General features: G+C 43.3%; 1 protein-coding gene across 10 annotated transcripts in view; it reads left to right on the top strand.

The window, feature by feature from the left end:
* Nucleotides 1–20,212, top strand: part of SEC31A (SEC31 homolog A, COPII component) — a 38,977-nt gene that overhangs the window by 4,535 nt on the left and 14,230 nt on the right. For 7 of the 10 annotated variants that reach the window (XM_021549217.3, XM_021549216.3, XM_021549214.3 and 4 more), the window contains exons 5-20: nucleotides 213–308; nucleotides 1,842–1,982; nucleotides 2,978–3,120; nucleotides 4,054–4,153; nucleotides 5,389–5,550; nucleotides 5,725–5,877; nucleotides 7,214–7,450; nucleotides 8,031–8,105; nucleotides 10,124–10,174; nucleotides 10,880–10,957; nucleotides 13,182–13,257; nucleotides 13,877–14,055; nucleotides 15,561–15,687; nucleotides 15,825–15,970; nucleotides 17,678–17,851; nucleotides 18,365–18,538. In XM_021549217.3, the coding sequence (XP_021404892.2) occupies nucleotides 213–308; nucleotides 1,842–1,982; nucleotides 2,978–3,120; nucleotides 4,054–4,153; nucleotides 5,389–5,550; nucleotides 5,725–5,877; nucleotides 7,214–7,450; nucleotides 8,031–8,105; nucleotides 10,124–10,174; nucleotides 10,880–10,957; nucleotides 13,182–13,257; nucleotides 13,877–14,055; nucleotides 15,561–15,687; nucleotides 15,825–15,970; nucleotides 17,678–17,851; nucleotides 18,365–18,538 (2,112 nt within the window). The remainder of the gene's footprint in view (nucleotides 1–212; nucleotides 309–1,841; nucleotides 1,983–2,977; nucleotides 3,121–4,053; nucleotides 4,154–5,388; nucleotides 5,551–5,724; nucleotides 5,878–7,213; nucleotides 7,451–8,030; nucleotides 8,106–10,123; nucleotides 10,175–10,879; nucleotides 10,958–13,181; nucleotides 13,258–13,876; nucleotides 14,056–15,560; nucleotides 15,688–15,824; nucleotides 15,971–17,677; nucleotides 17,852–18,364; nucleotides 18,539–20,212) is intronic. The other 3 variants (XM_077782994.1, XM_077782993.1, XM_077782992.1) reach the window with 1 other exon arrangement.

The raw sequence follows: 20,212 nt of genomic DNA, 5'->3' as shown, positions 1-20,212 counted from the left end.
AGTGCCACGCTGTCCAGAGCAAAGCTCTGTGGTGGCCATAACTGCAGCACAGCTTCCTTCCCTGCCCTGTCACTATTTTCCCTGTCTCTTTTCCTATACCCTGAGCTGATAGGGGAAATTCGCAGAGTCCTGCAGATCTGATGCCTCCCAGCAGCTAAGACTGGGAAAGCTGATGCTGAAATACTCTTAATGCCTATTAATATTTCTTACAGACTAATCTGGTAGCCTCTGGTGCTAATGAGTCTGAAATCTATATCTGGGACTTGAACAACTTTGCTACACCAATGACACCAGGAGTGAAGACACAGGTACCAGATTTGTGTTTATAACATTCTCCAGAGCAGACTCATGAAAAAGATGCATGGTAGTTAAGTGACAGCTGATTGAAATTTGCAGTTTTAAAGCAGTCTCAAGAGCATGGAGGAGGGGAAGCCTCTTGAAGTCAAACTTGGGTAGTAGCTGCATACAAGGGTGACTGGATGCTGCTGCTTTTGTAGCCCCTGGAGAGCAGTGTCTTGGCTGTGCGTGCAAGTGTGCACAGGTCCATGCAATGAGCAGTGTGCTCAGCTTCCCCTGCAGCAACCCTGGATGTGCTATCTTTATCCATGACAGACGTGCAGTTTTGGCTTGCTGCACAAGCCAGTCATGTCTTCATGTTGCAATTTTTTATTAAGAAATTGTATTTGGCCAGGGAAATCTTTAAAAAATGTTGCATTTTATCAAGCAACAAGCAGAGTTTCTCAGGTTACACTCCTTTGCAAATGCCATAACCATAACATGTCTTTTAGTCTTCCTCTGCACGTTTCAGTACATGCACAAATCTGAAGATGGTGAAAGGACACAGAGAAAAATAGGAGAAAGATAAAAAGCAGCTACTGAAAAGTCAGATGATGAAGCAGTAGGTTTTGCAGTTACCTTGGTGAGTTTCAGGGAGTGGTTTAATTGCTATACTCGAGGTTCAGTGTTTAGCCTGTGTTTCTTAAAGATGATCTATGGGGAAAAACAAGTCTTTTGTGCTTTTTGCCTTGTGAAGGAAATGGAAGAATGGGAGGAAGTTGTTTCAATGCAAGTACACTTCTGTTGCTGTTACAAAATTCCACAGAAGTTCACGGTTACTGAAAAATGGTTTTATTACTGCATGATAATTTGGAGACAAAAAAGTGTGCAAATGGAACGAGATGTAATCTTCAATTTAAAGATTTTTAGTTTAAACTCTGGGGTTTAGTTGCTTTGGTTCAAGTAATTTATTAACATGCAGGCATTTGAGAGGATACCTTAGAGATCCCTGTAAAAGACTTTTTATGTCTAATAGCGATTTGTTAGGCTGGGATATCCTTTAGTCCATACGTATAATGGTAACTAGAAATAATAGGGCAGCAGGAGCTGGGTTAATAATGCTTTAAATTTTTGGTCTAAAAATAAGAATTGGGGGGGACATGAAAAAAAAAACATGGAATTTCTTCAGGCAAACCTTTTTTTTTCTTTTTTTTTTTTTTTTTGCTAAATAAAAACCTAATAGTCCAAGACAAAAGAGCAGTTCATATGTCTGGATAGACTTTCATGGAGTAAGTTGCTGTTCTTGAAGACAGTTTTGCTTAGTCTTGTTTTATTAATGTGTAGTACTGTAAAGGAGAAAGTAACTTCCCAGAGAAATTCTAGCAGCTTATAAATCAGTGTTTTCAGGTGTCGTACACTACAGCATGCATAGAAAGGAAGCCAGAACACACCCAGTACACGGGGCACTCACCTTGCAGATCTGTCACTTAGCAAGTGCTGGAAATAGCGGGGTTTGAGCAGGCAGTGCGGCGGGGTTGTGACGGGCTGTTGTGTGTGTGCTGCAGCCTCTGGAGGACATCAGCTGCATTGCATGGAACAGGCAAGTGCAGCACATCCTGGCCTCCGCCAGCCCCAGCGGCCGGGCCACCGTCTGGGACCTCAGGAAGAACGAGCCCATCATCAAAGTCAGTGACCACAACAACAGGGTGAGTTCTGCAGCTGCTGGGTGCTTGCACAGAGGTGTAGGGATGGCTCATGGCACCCCTTCTTACGTGACAGAGATACTGGTGCCCGGCCCAGTTTGCTCTTGGGAGTATATATATGTAAGAGGGGTTGTCAGCATTATAAACTAAAATAACCAGATGCAGACTGAAGCAAGGCAAGGCACTCAGGTGTCCTGTCAGAGTGATGACTGAATTTTAAAGCACTTACTGATCTGTTTGGGGCTACTACAGAAGGATTTTATTGATTTTGCCATAGAGAAGTGTGGCATTGAACAAGTTATGTGGGTGCTGCCTCCTATAGTTACAACCACCATGCCACCCCTTTAGGCAGTGTAAATGCAAAAAAGAGCCTGTTCAATTTGTGGACATATTTGTATCATTTTCTATTTTAAATAGAATATTGCTGTAAAAAACTCCAGAGGTACAGCAAGAGTTAAAAATGAAACTTAGAAGTGGGTGGTTGGGAAGTAGCTCTTTCCTCACTGTATTATTATTTTGATAAACTGTGTAACTTTGTGTTTTCTGTGTTTGTTGCCTGACATAACAGCAGCACAGTAGGTTGTCTTTATCATGTGATGGTAGTCCTGTGATACAATGCTTCATTACTCTCCTGAGAGTAATGAAGCATTCTCTGCCTGATGTTGGCTTTTATTAAAATAGCAATAAAAATAATAGAGGAAATGGTTTATATGGTGAGCTTTAGTCTTTTCTCATATTAAAACCTAGGACTGTGGAAAAGGCAGCACAGTGTAATCTCTCTGAGAGGACCTTGGGAAACTTAAGTGCACATCTTCTCATTCACAGGAATAAGGAGAATTTCCCAGTCTGAACACAGTCAGCAATACTGTCTGGAAACACAGCTGCAAATTCCCTTGCAGCGGTGTTTTACCATGCACACAGACATATTTGGGCTAGTTTTCTTTTCCCTTTAGTGCTGCTCAGTTACGTGTGATTGTTTGGCCTGATGTCTCCCTCAGATGCACTGCTCAGGCTTGGCGTGGCACCCTGAAGTTGCCACCCAGATGGTTTTGGCTTCAGAGGATGATAGGCTGCCTGTTATTCAGATGTGGGACCTAAGATTTGCCTCCTCACCACTTCGTGTTCTAGAAAGTCACACAAGGTATGAGTGTTACATAGTGTGGTGTGCTCCGTGGTATTTGCACTGTGGTGACTGTCCCAGTTTGTACACCTCACTTCTGCTGTTCCCTGGGGATGAAGGCTCCCTTGGTGCTGGCAATCTCAGCAGCAGCCATGCTGTAATGCTGGCTTGCTGGCCAGCCAGCCCTGTGCCATGAAAGATTTGTGTTTTTGGAGCTTGGTACTCTGAAGGAAGTAGGCCCCAAAAATAAACAAATAAACCCACCAGGCTCCTGAAACAATAAAGCTAATAGTTTGCTTCTAAGTTTTTTAAGAAGAGGAACCTAAGGGAAAAAAAAATGAGTAGTAGTTGATTTTGGCTGAATAGCATACTGGAGGTGCATGTAGGCACATCCTCATGTGGGTTTGCACAGTTTCTGTGTCCCTATAAATGCATTCAGTTTCGGTATAGTGGATGATTTTGTTAAATTCTTGTCCCTCCTCCATTGTTGGTGAAACTTTCCTTATTGATCAAATCCAATGATTGATTTAAGAAAGGAGAAGAGTGTTGTGGCTTCTGCCAAAACTGCTGCCAGTGGGTGCTGCTGACGTGAATGTCTTGCTAATGAAAAGCTGAAAAACTTCCTAGTCACTGACCTTACCTATGGGTTTGCACACTGGATATTAGTGATACTGCAGGCAAACAAACCATATGGTTACTGATGCCCAGGTTCTCCCATATGACTGTTGCATTTAATTTTCAGATACAATGGCTGCATCTTTATAACCTTTCATGCAGAAAATAGAAAACATCTATTTCAACAAAATGAGGGCTGATAACATTGAAAAATTCCTCCTCCTGTAAGAGGAAGGAGTGGAGAGAGAATTTTGATGTGGAGTGCTGAGCTTCTTAATATGCTTTGTTTACCACCATTTTGCATTAAGCTTTTTTTTGTTGTTGTGGCTTTTCATGCAGGGGTATATTGGCCATTGCTTGGAGTCTGGCAGATCCAGAGCTGCTACTTAGCTGTGGGAAGGATGCTAAAATTCTCTGCTCCAACCCTAACACGGGCGAGGTATTGTATGCATACCACTTTTAAAAACTCAGAAATGTCTGTTCAGAGGGGACAGATGCAAAGCACATGTTCCTGTGCTTGCATTCCTAGGAATGATGCTTCTGGGGAATGTTGCCCTCTATCCTGTTTGCTATATGTGTCTTCTGAGCTTGTTGTGGTGGTGCAGGATTCCTTCCTGGTATTGTCAATATTACGCATTTGTCCTTGTAGCTTCTCTCTTACTGAGTAGTGATGTCCCTGTTCATTATAAGAGATGGAAATGGTTGCACTTCAATTAAGTATATGCTTCCTATTCTTTTATCTTGGGTCCAGTCTGGCTGGATCATTGTTGCAATAGCCTTTTTCCTTCTATAAGAACTTTTTCCAGTCAGGAGGGTTTCTGCAGGTTGCCATAGTTGTAGCAGATCAGTGAGAGCTACTGAGATGTGTTCCCACTCTGCCCTTTTGGGCCTAGGAATACCTTTCAAAGAGAATGCAGATCTGTTTTTCAGACAGTGTTTGTCCCTAGACCAGGAGAAAGGCTTCAGATACGCTGGAGGACTCCTTGCAATAATGGGAAATAATTATATTATAATAGTGGACAATAGTTTTGGAGTGGGAAATGTTTCTAAAATTCAGATATGAGCCCAAAAGTGCAAAAGCTGTACAGTGTTAGATGAGCTGGATCCTGTGCTGTTATGAAGTTTTTACGTGTAGTTGAACAATGCTGCATGTTTTTATTAAAAATAAAAATTAGTTCCATGGGAGACAGCATTTTGCTGACAGCTAGCACTTTGTTTTTTGTGTCTCTCCTGGTTTGTGGTTAAATATCTGCTGTAAGGGGAGTTTGTCTGTTCCAGGGCACAAAAGGCTATCTGTCCAGGGTGCAGGTTTTATCCTTTTCAGTTTTCCTATGAAAACAGACTTCCTCCATATAGCGTGTGAGGATAAATCAGCTCTGAATAAGCTAGCATGAATGTCAGTGGGACAGCACAGTCATACCCCACCTGCATAGTTTGTCCTGTGAGGATCAAACAGAAGATTTAATGGGAGAAGAAGGAGATGAAGCAGTGGTGTGTGATGTTCTCCTGTTTGGAAATGATGAGGGTTTGCCCATTGTCAGTGCATATGGTGATGTGGAAGCTGCTGGGGAGCAGGGAGAGCAGACCAGCCTCAGGGCACATGGGAAGATTGTTGCTACTGGGCCGTGTGCTCCATGAAAGCTCTGATTTGTTTGGCTTGGTTTTGCTCTCCAGGTGCTGTACGAGCTGCCCACCAACACCCAGTGGTGCTTTGACATCCAGTGGTGCCCAAGGAACCCTGCTGTGCTGTCTGCAGCCTCCTTTGACGGGCGCATCAGTGTCTACTCCATCATGGGCGGCAGCGCCGATGGCCTGAGGCAGAAGCAAGTTGACCAGGTGCTGAAAATTGTTCAGAATAGGGACAGAAAGGGGGGTGGGGAACAAAATATGGGAAGTCTTCAGTGGCTGCCTGCAGCCCTGCTTGCCAGGAGTACCACTTCAGTGCACAAATAAATTTTTAGTTTACTAGAGTAATATAATTTCTGCTTTTTCCCCTTTGTGTTATCAAAGCTCTCCTCGTCTTTTGGGAACCTTGATCCATTTGGCACGGGCCAGCCCCTGCCTCCCCTGCAGCTTCCCCAGCAGACTGCCCCACAGAGTGTGGTGATGCCTCTGAAGAAACCACCCAAGTGGATCCGGCGACCCATGGGAGCGTCCTTCTCGGTAAGGAGGAGACAGGGGTGGGCAGGGCTGGCCTGGCAGGTAGGGAGAGAGTGCTGGCACCTGCTAAACTCCTTAGGAAAGGTAGAGTTCACTGTGGGGCTCCACCTTGGGCAATCTTCCTCTTTGTTACCATAATGAGAGATGCTTGGGGCAGCTTCCAGACAGAGTACTGGGGACAGCAAAAGCCTGACCAAAATGCTTGGGACAAGAAACGCTGCTGAGAGACATTTGTTTGTGTCTTGGCATTAGGGCTTCACTGTTGTTTCTGTGCAGTGCTTGCTTTAGAGTAAATAAATATACACTGGGGGGAATGAGACCAAACTGGGCAAGTATCTGAGACTTCATAGCTCCAAACTGCACTCATGTGAATCAATATGGTGGAGATCACTCAGGTTAGCTTGGATCAAGGTAACAGAAGTTGCTGTAGCAGCACAAGGGTGGGTTCCTCCATGGCTGGTTGATTTGCAGAGGAGCCAGCTGAGGGGATGGCAAGCTCAGCTTTTTTGTTCCTTGGTTCCACTTTTGGCTTACTTTCTAAACCCACAGGCTGTTTATTTGGAAACTTCTGGAGACTGTAGCCTGTCCATTTGAATTTGATTTCTCTGCTGCAATTTTCAGCATCGTATATCTGTTTATTCATCATCTGATGCACAAATTAAATGCAATTTTCTCCTGTCAAAGAGATGTTGCCTAGCCACTGACTGATGTGTTATTTTATGATGTTGTTTATTCCCTTATTTGTCCTGGTTTCCTAGGAGTCAGGTGTAAGTCTTTTCCCTGACTAGACTTTTTTCCAATGCAGGTTTTACTGGACTCGCCTGTGTAAATTCACTTTGAGTTATAGAATGACATAATATAAGCCTCTCCTAATTATTTTCTTGTTTTGATTTTACCTCTTCAAATGTTGTCACAACTTACTGCCTATCTCTCAGTAGAGTTTCAACTGCTAAGCAGCCTGGCAAGAGCAGGGTAGACATCATGCTTGAGCATTTACTTAATGATGTAGAGTAAAAGTTTCTTTGGCAACTGCATTGCAATATCATGAGATACTCCACTGTTGCTGGTCTCAGTTTCTGGTCTGTCTTTTGTCTGAGAAAAAACCAGCTACAGGAATGGTTCTGCTTACAGATCTTATTAAATGTGAACCTACTTATCCAACAATCTCCTTACTTGCATAGAAGTATGGGATGGAGGGGAAACAAATAAGTGAGCAGATGTCAGGAGTGTTCAATTATTGGACAATAATCATATATATGTTACATAAAATACATTTTCATACATGCTCCCCTGCTGTATACTTGTATTTTCACATACTGTATGTGTGCTTCAATTCCAGTTTGGAGGCAAGCTGGTGACATTTGAGAATTCCAAGCCTCCGCAGCAGCCGGGCATGGAGCAGCAGCAGCAGCATCCCCATGTCTACGTGAGCCAGGTTGTCACAGAGAAGGAGTTCCTGGCCCGCTCAAACCAGCTGCAGGAGGCTGTGCAGTCCCAGGGCTTTGTCAGCTACTGCCAGAAGAAAATCGACATGGCCCTGGCTGACTTTGAGAGGAATGTGTGGGCCTTCTTAAAGGTAACAGGGTGACAGCCCTTCAGGAGCGCCAGGAGGTGGTTCCTTCTGCACATTTAGCCGAAGGGGTGCTGGGAGCTAAAAGCTGCAGGCTGTGGGAATAGTGCCCATAAGCCATGGCACTGCAGGAGGCCCACCAGAAGAAGGAAGGTCCTCAGGACCAGGGGTGTTTGTGGGGTTTGTGAGGAATCGTGGCAAAGTAAAGGTGTGGGTGAGGGTATCCCATGGTTTTTGATATTCCCCATCAGCACACATATGTACAGGGAGCTGATGAGAAGCATTAAAGCTTTGGGATAGCTTTAGATGGGCTTTCACTGCTCACACTAAGCATTTAGAGGTTTCCAAGTGAAGCAGATAAAGAGATTGTTCACCTACAATAACCAGGTGGAAGCCTTGCCCACCTGCTCAGGTGCCCAAGTCACTGAAGATTTTTGCATTTCTCATTATTGCCTTCAGTCTACTCAGAGTAAACTGACTGGGTAAAGTCAGTTTACTGGGGAGTAAGTCTCACTGGGTCATTTTGTGCCAGTCAGGGAGAAAATGAAAAATTGTGAATTGCAAAATAGTCTTTAACTTTTTAAAGGTGAACTTTGAAGAAGATTCACGTGTTAGATACCTCGAGCTCTTAGGATACCGGAAGGATGATCTGAGGAAGAAGGTAAATGTGCGATATATGAGATAAGTAACTTTTGAATTTCAGAATTTAATTTCAGAATTCTTACTGAAAACAGTTTGCTCTGTTGGGTTTTCTCATTAGTTGTGTCTTCTTGCAATATGGATGTTCAGTGGAAATGCCAGAGCAGGCAGCAGACTTCAGAGGTGTGTCTGCATCTGGCTATCCATTGTTGATATGAAATTCCCACTCATGAAGAAACTTTGATATTTACCGGTTCAGGCTATTCATGTAACTTTGCTATGTGACATCCTTCTACTCGAGCATTGTGGAATGGGATCTGCTTTTAGGCTTTCTGGTAGAAGAATAAGCAGTTTTCATTAACTAGACATGGACAGTCTTTATCTGTGGAAGATACCATTCATTTTTGAAAGTAAAACAAGCCCAAAGGTCAAACGTGGTTATATTTGGAAAAGCAAAATTTGGATTACCAGGAAGCAATTTGCACATCTTTATAGACCTTTCTTCCTAGCTGGAAGACTTTTACTCAGTGTTACAGGGAATTACCTGCTGTGCCTTTTGGCTCTATTGCTTTCAGTTGTTTACCCAGGAACTATCTGGTATTTCTTTAGTTCTGTTTCAGTGGATTTTAACATTTGACTCATTTTCATTATATCAAACTAATGTTTTATTTTCAAAGATTGGCTCCATTAAAGTGTATTGTGCTCACAAATTAAATACCTTTCAGGGCAAAATTAATATGATTATGGAAAAAAAATCATGGTTTTGATAACAGTTTGTCCTCAGCTTTTAAATATTCGTGCAATATTCGGGCAAGCACAGTAAGGGTAATCCTGTTTTTGAAAAGCAGGTCTCAGTCAGAAAATCCAGTTGAAATTTAGTAGTGGTTCTGCAGAGTGGCCTCATGAGATTAAACCCCACTGCTTGCTTTTGCTCTGGTTTTATATGCCCTGTGCATGTGGAGAAGCTGGGAAAATGGGCACAGCTGAACTGGGTGGCTTGGAATGCTGGGCCTATCCCATTATTTCAATATTTAGGAAACAGATGGGAAGAGCTTCAGGGTCCTGTTTTTATGTAGCTGTTTTCTGAAAATGTTCCACAAAGGTGACTCCATGTGTTTTTCAGTGTCAATAAGCAGCACAATACAGCCCATCTAAAAGTCTGTGATACCCAGATGAAATTGGTAGCATTAGGAAAGTAAAAACATGGATCACAGATTGCAGCTTCTTGTAATAAGCTGTTAAGAACGTGGGTTGGATGGGTTATATTCTTAAAACCTGTGATTCTCATGGAAGCCAAGTCCCGGATTTCTCATTTTTATTGTAAACCAGTGATTAAAAAAGAAAGAGAAAACTGTCTCCAGCAATCTGAGCTCAGCTCTTTACACAAACCACTCTACAAGGGTAGAATAAAGCCTACAATACAAAAAGCGGTAGATAATTTTAGGAGCAATGTGAAACCCAGACTCCCTGATGCTGAAATAATATAGAAACTCTGTACATAAAATTGCTGGTTTTGAGAGCCCTAATTGAATCTGGAGTCATGTTTTGCTTTGCAAAGCAGTAGAAGCTGGGCATTTTAACTCTTTTTTTTTTTTTACCTTGGAAAGCCCTAGCCCACAGCCAAGTGCCTGATGTCAGGAACCCACAGCTTCCTGACAGGCTCTCTGTTCCACAAGGATTGTCACTGCTTTATTTTCCCTGACCAGAGTAGACAGAGGATTTTGTCCTTCATGTTCTGATACTGCTTTTATTCCTGTGGTTTCCAGCACCTCTAGTGAGGTTTGAGGCCCTTGAGTTGACAATTAAAGGTTTAAATGTATAGGGTAGCTGTTGTTTCCATCAGAGCTTGGGGTGCAGGTACCTTAGCAGTAAATCCATCACCAGGCTGGAAAAGGAAATGGCTTTAGTTTCATGTTAAAATGTTTAATTTCATGTTAACTGTTGTGCAAGCAATGTAGTGGCTACATGTGCCAGTTTTGCAATCTGAGAATTTGGTGCTTCTTTAAAAGGGTACTTACTTAAATATTTGTTGTTTTCTAGATCACATCTGCTCTGAATAAAGAAGGTCTTCCAGATGGTGTCTTGGGAGAGGTAAGCAAACACATATATGTAACTCTGTGGTTAATTTCATAATGCCATGGTAATTTTTAAAGTAAGAATCATTTTTCTTTCCATTTGATAGTTGTTCCAAAGTAAGTCACAAATAATCCAGCATGTGGCAAGTTTCTACATTCAGTAGGATGGAGGTGTTATTTAAAAAAAACTTCTTTTGCACTCAGATGTTCCCATCCTTTTCCAGTGAAGGGCTCTCAGTCACAGATTTTAATAAGAGATCTTATTGGCACCTGATTTCTAGAACAGCACCTTCATCAGGCTTTAAAGAAAGCAGGACTGAGAGTGTGGTCCTGTAACTTTTCTTACAAGAGTGGTAACTACAGTTCAGGCACTGCCCACACTGTAATTGCAGTGGTCTGAGTTTGCAGCAGGATTGCAGTGCTTTTGTGCCACAGACAGCTGAGAGTCTTCTGTAGCTGCCTCATGGGCAAAAAAAAACTTTTGTTGCATGTTTTGAGGCAGCTAAGATGAAAACAGCACAAGATACTGTGTAATGACAAGAGAGCAAGGAAATAGGGCCTCTACCCTGTTTGTGAGGCTCAAGCATATGTTGCCAATGCATTTCTGTGGTTTTCGGTCTGATTCTAACTGTTGGTTGGTGGAAAGGTGACTGTACTCTGCAATGCAAAGTATTTCTGCCTCTTGCTGGTGGATTTTTATGACATCTTCTCTCTGCTGAAGGCTCCTACAGAATCTGATGGATCTGTGCCAAATGAGGGGGATGAAGGCCAGACTACAGAGGAACAGTTCTTGGGAGAGGTATCTGTTGCCCTCTAGACTAAACCTGCTGACCTCCCCTGTGTTTACTTTTTTCCTTTTAACAGCATTTCATTTTCTTGGCTTTTCCTGCTGCTGAGGATATACAGAAATTTTAAAAATTATTTATAATGGTGAAACTGGACTCTTGCTGAGTTTTTTTTATTTCATCTTCTTCAGGCAGTATGTTCAGCCATGTTTATTGCAGGCAGTTTGTGCTCAACCATGTCATCATTTGGGATCTTACACACTATTTGAATAGCATTGTTTTCAATCCTGTGTTTTACATATGAGGACAGGTCTCTAATTAGCACTAAGGACCCAGCCTCTGCCTTGTGAGGTGTCACTAGCACTGAAAATAGTGTATTGCTGTGTGAACAGGCCAACTTCATTCTTCCCCATTCCCTCAGTCTCCCTTTTGGATTAGAATTTGGCTGTGTTTCCTGTGCTTGGTGCCTGTCTGCAGCTCTCTGTGGAGATGAGGACAGGGTTTAAGGCTCATGCATGTTGGGGTGGTGCACTTGACTCCACATAACAAACAGCCTGTTAAAGGCACTGAAACCAGGATGCTCTCCTTGGGTTAGGTGCTTGATTGCTCATTAGTTCTTTAGACTCTGTAGTGGCAGATGTCTGTGTGTCTGACAGTGTAAGGGTTTTGCTGTATGCAGTCATGAAGATATTGGATATCTCATCACAAATGTCTCTTCTAGGAGAGAATTCACAGCCAAACATGACCTTAGCCTACCTAAATATTTGTGAGTCTGGCCTGAAGCCGCTGGTGATGCATCAGGGCATGCTGTCACATACATAAAGGAACTGGATGGGCACATTATTCCTGTGGTAGTCACAACATGCTCTCAAACTGATACCAGACACACATCCAGAGTTATCTGACAACAAAACCATTTTCCAGATGCTGTGTCTTTTTCACAAGCCAAACATAAAGTTTGTTTCAGACTTGCTTCCCCCTCCAAATTAATGTCTTTGGTCTGCTGTGTCCTTCAGTTTAGCTGAACAAGCAGGGTGTTCCTGAACTCCCTTCATGTACTGGAGCAATGGCTTGTGACAGAGGAGGTGGATGGTGGGTCAGGTTCTGCACTCTGCTTAGCCTGTGGTGTGAAAAGGGGTGGTGAAAAGAGACTTCTATTTTGATGCTATTTTTTATTATTGAAATGTTTTGTTTGAAATCTCAAAATCCAGGTACTCACACAAAGTGGTCTCTGTCTTAATATTCTGGGGGAGTTTTGCAGAAAAAGCAACCTCTATCTACTCAACATTCCTGTCCTGAGTGCTACATTGGACTTCTGTGTTGAAAAATTAAGCTTGTGTTCATGTGTAATTTGCTTAATTAAACTGGGGTGTACATCTAGGGCAGAGAGTTTCTAGGATGAGCTGAAATTTGAAGTGGAGCAGAGTGGAACCTAGGTAGCATTAATGGTAGACTGTTCTTGGTAGGGGTTAAGGCTGAAAGAGAAGGAAAGAAAAGGATTCTGATTTTCTCATTGTAGCTGTAGCTTTGCTCGGAGCAGGTTGTGTGTATATGGCTACAGATGTAAGTTGGTACCCAGGATCCAGGTGTCTGGCTGCTGGTACTTGTGAGATAAAGGAACTTTAATTGGTAAAGGAAAGAAAAGCAAGGCATTAATTCACTGCTTCCCATGAGCAGGCAGATTTGCATCCCTAAGAAAGCTGAGCTCCATCACATGTAACAGTGACTTGAGAAGAAAAATGCCATCACTGCAAACATCCCCCTCCTTCTTCCTCCAGCTTTATATTATGCTGAGCATGATGTTATGTGGCCTGGAATGTCCCTTATTGGGCCTGGAATATCCCCTGAGTCAGTTTGGGATCAGCTGTCCTGGTTATGTCTCATCCCAACTTCCCATGCACTCCCCACTCTCTCACCAGAGGTGCAGTAGGAGAAGCAGAGAAGGCCTTGGTGCTGTGCAAGTGCTGCTCAGCAAAAGCAGCAATATCTCTGTATTATCAACACTGTTTCCAGGACAAATCACACAGCCCCATACTGTCTGCTGTGAAGAAAAGTAGCTTTACCTCTGCCCAAACTGGCACACAGGGATAACCTTCCCTTCTAAGTTAGTGGTCTCTGAGTTGACTGGTAGTCTGAAATTCTAAATTTAACTTGCAGTGCAAGAGCCATATGGTTTTAAAAGGTGTGTATTTTCTAAGTGTTTACATAATCTCAGAGTTATGTTTTGCTTTCTCTTAGACGCTGAAGGACCATAAAAAAGAAACTGAAGATTTGGGATCTGCAAAGACAACATTTAACATTTCTGTTAGTGGAGGTACAAAAAACCCTTGATTTTATTGTATGTACTGTTATTTTTAAGTACTGCTGTTGATACTGGTGTTCCAGTGAGAAGGCAAATTCTGCAGAGATTGTGAAGGATTGTAATTACTTGCCTCTAACTGCATTCTCATGCAGTCTCAAGGCACTTGAAAATATAACTTTTTGAAGGAAGGAAGGAAGTTATACAGCACTTGTGTACCCCATTGCTGTCATGCAGCTCTGAGTGATAAAAGGAGTTACGCTTGGTCAGGCATGAAGTGCTGTTTCTACAGGAACTCCCTGGGGATCTTGAATAACAAAAAGCCACTGACCCCTGTCGAGGTTTGACTTTTTATGGCACTATTCAGATAGTTGTTTTAGGGGCCTCTTAGAACTCTAGGAGCTTGCTCTGTCACAAGGTAAGTAATGCTTGACAGTGTCCTTTGGCATGGCTGTGCTCCATGTGTGTTTGAGGCTGGAGGGGAAGGTGAGCACCCCTGTAAGTACCCAGCTAGGAGCAGGCTGGTTTGCAGAGACCTGTGCCAGCCTTGTACAGTCAGACAGTGTCACCTGCTGCTGCATCTCTCAGTGGCTTTTGTGGCAGCATTTGGAAGTGCACCCATGTCTCGTTGCAGATGTGGATGGGCTGATCACACAGGCTCTGCTGACAGGGAACTTTGAAAGTGCAGTGGATCTGTGCCTGCACGACAACCGCATGGCTGATGCCATCATCCTGGCCATCGCCGGCGGGCAGGAGCTGCTCTCCCGGACGCAGGAGAAGTACTTCGCCAAGATGCAGAGCAAAATCACCAGGGTATGTGCTTGCAGGTCAGAAGTAACATGCTCACATGCCTTTGGCAACTCCTTTTTTCACCTTAAAAAGTTTTCTTGCCATTTAATAGGTTTTTTTCTAGCAGATGTTAGTAAGTGTTCAAGTCAGTAAGATCTTGGAGCAGAAGGATTTTTGTTACTCTTTTTTAATGCATTGATAAGGGGAGAAGAGGCACACCACCTGAATATCAGTACACAGGAGTATTCTTTATCCCATCTCCAGTGTCTCTGAGTTGCATATACGCTAATAGATTGTCAACAATAAAGACAAGTGCCTTAAGAAGGGCACATTTCAGTCTGCTATTCTGTCAGTTTTTTCACACATGACCCATGCTCAGGGCCAGCAGCATTATGTTGATTTCTGCCCGTGATCAGTCTTGACAGATTTTGCTGATGCTTTGTTTTACTGCTTGCTCAGAAGAGAGAGCAGAGTATGCCCAGGGTAGATTAATCACCCTTTGTCTAGGAGACAATGTGTTATGGCCAACTGGTTATTGTTATTTTCAGCTTTTTGCAATGCTAGGGGTTGCAGATGCTGGATGTGCAAATCTTTCTTTTTTACTATCAATATGAGAAAGTAGTGACAGGAGGTTGAAACAGAAGTGGCTTTAAAACAAGAGTTGGTTTAGCAAGGGTGGCAGCTTTTACAGGAATTTCTTCACTGTAGTTCATCCTTTGGAAAATGGTATTTTTATGAAGAGCTGACCAGTTACCTTGTACCTATGCTGACAAGTAAACATTGACCTTGTAGTTAGGATGTTGCATTTGTTGTTCAGGTGTGTTTTTTCTCTTCTGGTCCCAAACTGCACACATACTGCTTGTTCATCTTTTTCTGAGCTTGAAGTCTTGGCATGAGAAGGGCTTTGTTCACTCTAGAGCAGCACAATTGCCAAGTCTGTCTTTTGTCCAAAGCAAAATAACTGGAGGTAGTTTTAGAAGGGAGAAACTGGAGTTTCATTCTGAGGGCTCTGCAGAGGCAGCCAGTGTAGGGTTACTACAGCCAGCTCAGTAATTATATTGCTGCCAACTTGCTGCTTTCTTTATGCAGCCTTTTCAACTGCCCCTTGCTGGTCAGCTAGACACTGAGAGCTTAAAGCCGAATGAAACAGTTTGACAAACAAAATTCATACATCTCCCTGGGCATTGTGTAGAAGACTTTATAGCTAAATACTTGGTAGGTTATCTTTGCAAAAACAGTGCTGAAAACAAGCTGCCAACAGCTTGTGGAGATTTGTGTATTCTTTTCTTGTTTATTTTTTTAGCAAAAATAATTGGCTGCTGTGCTCTCTGAGCTTGTTTTGTGATTTTTTTTCCTTTTTAAGTAAGATGTGCTCTTGTGCAGCTGTTGAACTGCAATGCAGTACCTGCTGTGACCCTGGAGGCAGTGGGAATGAATACACTGGAGCAGATCCAAAGATCCAAATTATCCTGTGTATTATACAGAGGAAATCTTAACAAATCCTAACTATGATCTCTCTCCTTCTCTAGCTCATCACTGCAGTTGTGACAAAGAACTGGAAAGAGATTGTGCAGTCTTGTGACCTGCAGAATTGGAGAGAGGCATTGGCTGCTGTGCTCACTTATGCCAGGCCAGATGAGTTTACAGCCCTTTGTGGTAAGGACACTTCACAGGCTGGATAATTCTGGAGCAGCAGCATGGCTTTGCTCACAGTTCCTTGGCCAGTTGCTTCAGCAGTGGTGGGAGAGATACCCAGAGTGATTTACCAGCATCTTTCTTCTTATTTTATCTAGATCTCCTGGGTAGCAGGCTGGAGAATGAGGGGGACAGCGTTCTACAGACACAAGCTTGCCTCTGTTACATTTGTGCTGGCAACGTGGATAAACTTGTTGCTTGTTGGACCAAAGTTCAGGATGGAAACAGCCCCTTGTCCCTTCAGGTTGGTGATCCTTTTAAGAATGATGTTGGTAATAACAGGCTGAAATCATTTGGTCCTCAAATCGAATTACCTAGTGTAGAGCTTTGCTGTCTGATGCATCAGGATGCAAGCCTTTCCTTTCTGGAAAAATAACATACAAATATGATACTGGAAAATGTGTTGGAAGTACAGCGGCCCCTGTGCTTGCCTTGTTGTTTGAGTGCTAATACACTGTGGTATTAGTACCGCATTAGTACTGCAATTGTTTTACACAAGAAGTGTATTAGTACCACATTAGTGATACTAATACACTTCTTGTGTAAAACAATTGTAGTACTTAGTGTTTTGGTAAAGAAGGGTCTTTCAGTGCTTGCATCTTTTGTGGATAGGAAATACTTGAACTTTTTTACTTTTGGAAGGTCAGGAGAAGAAATCAACAGAGTTAGATTTAAATCTGGAGAGGCAGTTGTAGGAAGGTTCTCACGAGAATTTTCCCTAGGGGTTTACGAAGTTTGCTTTCCAGCAGTGAAATACATTGCTTATAGTAGATACCTTGAGGGAATAAGGTTGATGAGTGGAATGAAGCAGTAATGGAATAATTTATTTTATAATACAATGTTAGTTTCTTCCATGTGTTTATGGCCTTTGAAGAACCAGTTAGAAAGTACTTACTTGACAATACTGTGAGACTCTTTAGTTAATTGAAGGAACTGATGTGTATCTGAGTTTTGCTTCATGTCATTAACTCTCTGAATTATCAAAATAATTTGATTTTTGAGGGCTTTATTTACAGATTTACCTTCAGTTTAAATTTGCATTTTGATTGCACAGCTTTGGTCTCTCAGGCTGTAAAATTGGAAAATATTGTTGAAGTCCTAATTTAGTGGCTTGTTTACTATGATTGTGGCAATAGAAGCTGTTGCTTTGCGGTTTTTTTCACTTGTCTTTTTTGAAGTGCTGATTTATAGGGATAAGCAAACAGAAAACAACCTTTATTAGTAATGTATGGTTAAAATCTTTTTGTGGTACCCTCTCATTAGATCCCTTGTAAGATTTTTAAAAGGGCTTTAATTTTGGAAAATGAATATTTTTTGTATCCTTCAGTATAAATACAGTAAGAAAAACATAAGAAAACCTAACAGAAAATGTTCCTATAATTTAGGACTAGAAGGAAACCCAACCAAGACCAGCTCTGGTACTGGGGAATGTGCAAGGAAGGCAAGATATAGAGTATTTCTGGTGAATATCAGGAAAAGCATTTTGCTGTAACAACCAGGAAACTACAGATAACTCTTCCAAGGGAGTTTTTAGATCCTTTTAAGATGGATAAGAACTGTCTTAATAAAACCCTGTAAATGGATGTGCAGCAGTAATAGTGACAGGTGTGATGTTGTCTGTTTTCTCTGAGGCTGTTGCCAGATAATTTTATGAAAGTATCCACTTGATGGAGATGCTCAGTGCTGACAGAGCCCTGAAATCCTGCTGGTAAAAGCAGTTCTTTTGAACTCTTCTGGCTCTGCTGTTAGAAGCTGCTTGGTGGGTGGCTGCTGTTCCATCCTCTGGGAGCAGCTGTGCCTTTGGTGCTGATGTGGCTGTTTGGGAAACGTGCACTTGGCTTGCACTCCCCACTGGGTGAGAGGGGTCCTGCCAGGGACAGTCTTAAGCCAGGGCCTACTTCACTTTGTTATTTTCACTTGTGGGTGGGTTTTTCCCCTCCTGATCTTCCAGGATTTAATAGAGAAAGTCGTGATCCTACGCAAAGCCGTGCAGCTCACGCAGGCTGTGGACCCGAACGCCATGGGTACCCTTTTGGCTGAGAAGATGAGCCAATATGCCAACCTCCTGGCTGCTCAGGGAAGCCTGGCTGCAGCACTCACCTTCCTCCCTGCCAACACCAACCAGGTATGGGGCCTTGAGGTTCTTTGCTCCCTCTCTGTCTGTGAGCAGGTGTGCTTCAGGCAGAGCTCTGGCACAGTTCAGCATCAGAACTGCCACTTGACGTGTGCCTCGGAATGTGACAGTCAGGCTGTTCCACTCACCCTGCACTGGCCTTGCTGAGCTGGCAGGCAGCAAACTTCTGCTCCCTCTTGGTTTCACACCCTTGTGCCTGCAGCCAATGACTGCCAAAGGGTGTCCCTCCTGTAAGCCAGATAAGGCAGATGAAATTACATTAACATTTAGTTGTTCTCTTCTGACTTCCCATCTTCCATCAGCTGATATTTGTAGACAGCTAGTTTGAGAATGAGGCAGTTGTAAGGCAGTTCCAATGGCCTCATGCAGAAAAGACTTATTCCAATGAAATAAAGCAGGCTCAGAGAGAGCTCATCAGTGAGTGGCCACTCAGCATCTTGGTGTGATGCACTGGGTGCCAGGCAGTGCATCTCAGCTCCCTTCACTGTCCTTTTCTGATTGCAGCCAAACATCGTGCAGCTACGGGACAGGCTGTGCAGAGCCCAGGGGGAGCTCCCAGTGGGACAGGATGGCCTCAAGGGACAATATGAGAGAGAACCCATGCCCAAAGGGCGAGCTGGCCCCGTGGCTGGACGGATGCAGGCGCCCCAGGCTCCAGCCCAGCAGTATTACCAGCAGGTAAATGGCCTTTGGCAATAAGGGAGGGAAATGGTGCTTGAGTTTTGCAGAGTGATGGATGTAATAATTTTTTTCCTTTCTCTTGATCTGTGGCTGTGTGACCATCCTCTACTGAGAGCCTTGTGGTGAAGGTCATTGGTGCTTCCTTTCAGTCAGTACAGATGCCTCATTTATTCCTCACCTGGAAACATCCTTTAAACACCTTGTCAAGTAGCCTGCTTCTGAAGACTAGATGTTTCCCCCTTTGTTTGAAAATGTGCTTCAGTGCCAAGAACAGTTGTGTGGGAGAGCACTGCAGGAGTTCTGTTTGCTACCTCTCACAGTCCCTGATGTTGTCCCATCCCTGCAAGCCTTGGAGCTTGCTCATGCTGCTCTCCAATCTCCTTTGGGGCAGATTATTCCCATCCCTAGCTCTGATTTTGGCTGCAGAAGTTGCTAAGCACTGGTTATAGCAAACTGAGGGCATTTTTCTGCAGCTGTGGGTACAACCTGATGTGAAAACACCTTCCCAGCCAGGTGTAAGAGGGTGTGGGCTGGTGGGGAGGCTGAGAGTGTCTGCTACAAGAAAGACCAGGTGAGTATGAGACATAAGGGAGCTGTGCAGGGAGGAAGAGAAGAAATAGGGAAGGGAAATTCTCTGGTTTTACCTCTAACCTGAGGATGACACTGCAGCAGAACACACTGGCCATCAGGGCAGTGTGGTGTGTTGGGCAGCCCTGGCTGTGTGTATGCTTAGAGAGCACTGCAAGGACTCTTAATCCCCAAGCACAGCACTGCAGCTCATCTGGCCCCCCTCTAAAGGTGCTCTGGGCTTTTCTGAGAGCAGAGCTTTTTTAGGGCTGTGGCTGTTCTCCTTAGGCAGAGATTGGCACAAGCAGAGGTATCTGTTTGTGCTGCCTCCAAGCACTGCCTGCCAGAAAAACCAGGGCAGGAAGAAAGAAGGGATGAAAGGTTGGGGAGGAAATTGGGCATTCTTGATGTCAGCAGTAGTGTGTCTCTGCCTTCTCTCCAGGGTATTAGCATGGTAGATTGCAGAAGAGACAAAGCCTTCATCCGGGATTTACCTTGCTAACCCCATTGCATATGATTTTAAATGCATCCTCATTAATAATCAAGTCTACTCTGCTGTCTGTGTCTTTGGCTTTCTTCCTTGTAACCAATGAGTTGCCTTGAGAAGTGAAGCTCTGTGTGTCCTGTTTGGCTCTGGAGAATAGCAGCTTTCCTCTATATGTTGAGATATGAGCAATGCTTTTTTAAACCAGAGTTCCCTCTTTCTCCCACTGTTTCTGAAATGTCTCAAGCAGTTATTTCAGCAAGCCTTGCTCATTAATTAAAGCCTGGGTGTATCATAACCCCATGAGTTCACTGGGAGTTACAACCCCAGTGTTCATCCTCAGCACAAGGGGTTTGAAGGGGGCAGGTATCAGTCAGAAAGGTTCCCAGCTGATGAACCAGAATGGAGAGAAATTACATGTTTGTGTATTAGGATGCTTGCTTTGTATAGGACTTGTTCAAGCTTGAGGCAGCCTTTGTTTAACTGCTGTCCCAAACAGTAACATGTTCTTAACACTTGGATTCCTTTCAGCATAGTTTTGTTGAACCCTCTTTTTCATCTGAGTAAGCCAGGCGTGACATGGGGAGAAAAGTATTTTAGATACTCTGGTGATGAGTTAT

The sequence above is a fragment of the Lonchura striata genome, chromosome 4, assembly GCF_046129695.1.
Source record: "Lonchura striata isolate bLonStr1 chromosome 4, bLonStr1.mat, whole genome shotgun sequence".
Classification (NCBI taxonomy): Eukaryota; Metazoa; Chordata; class Aves; order Passeriformes; family Estrildidae; genus Lonchura; species Lonchura striata.
The sequence above is the reverse complement of the archived record's forward strand: the minus strand, read 5'-3'. Positions and strand labels throughout refer to the sequence as shown.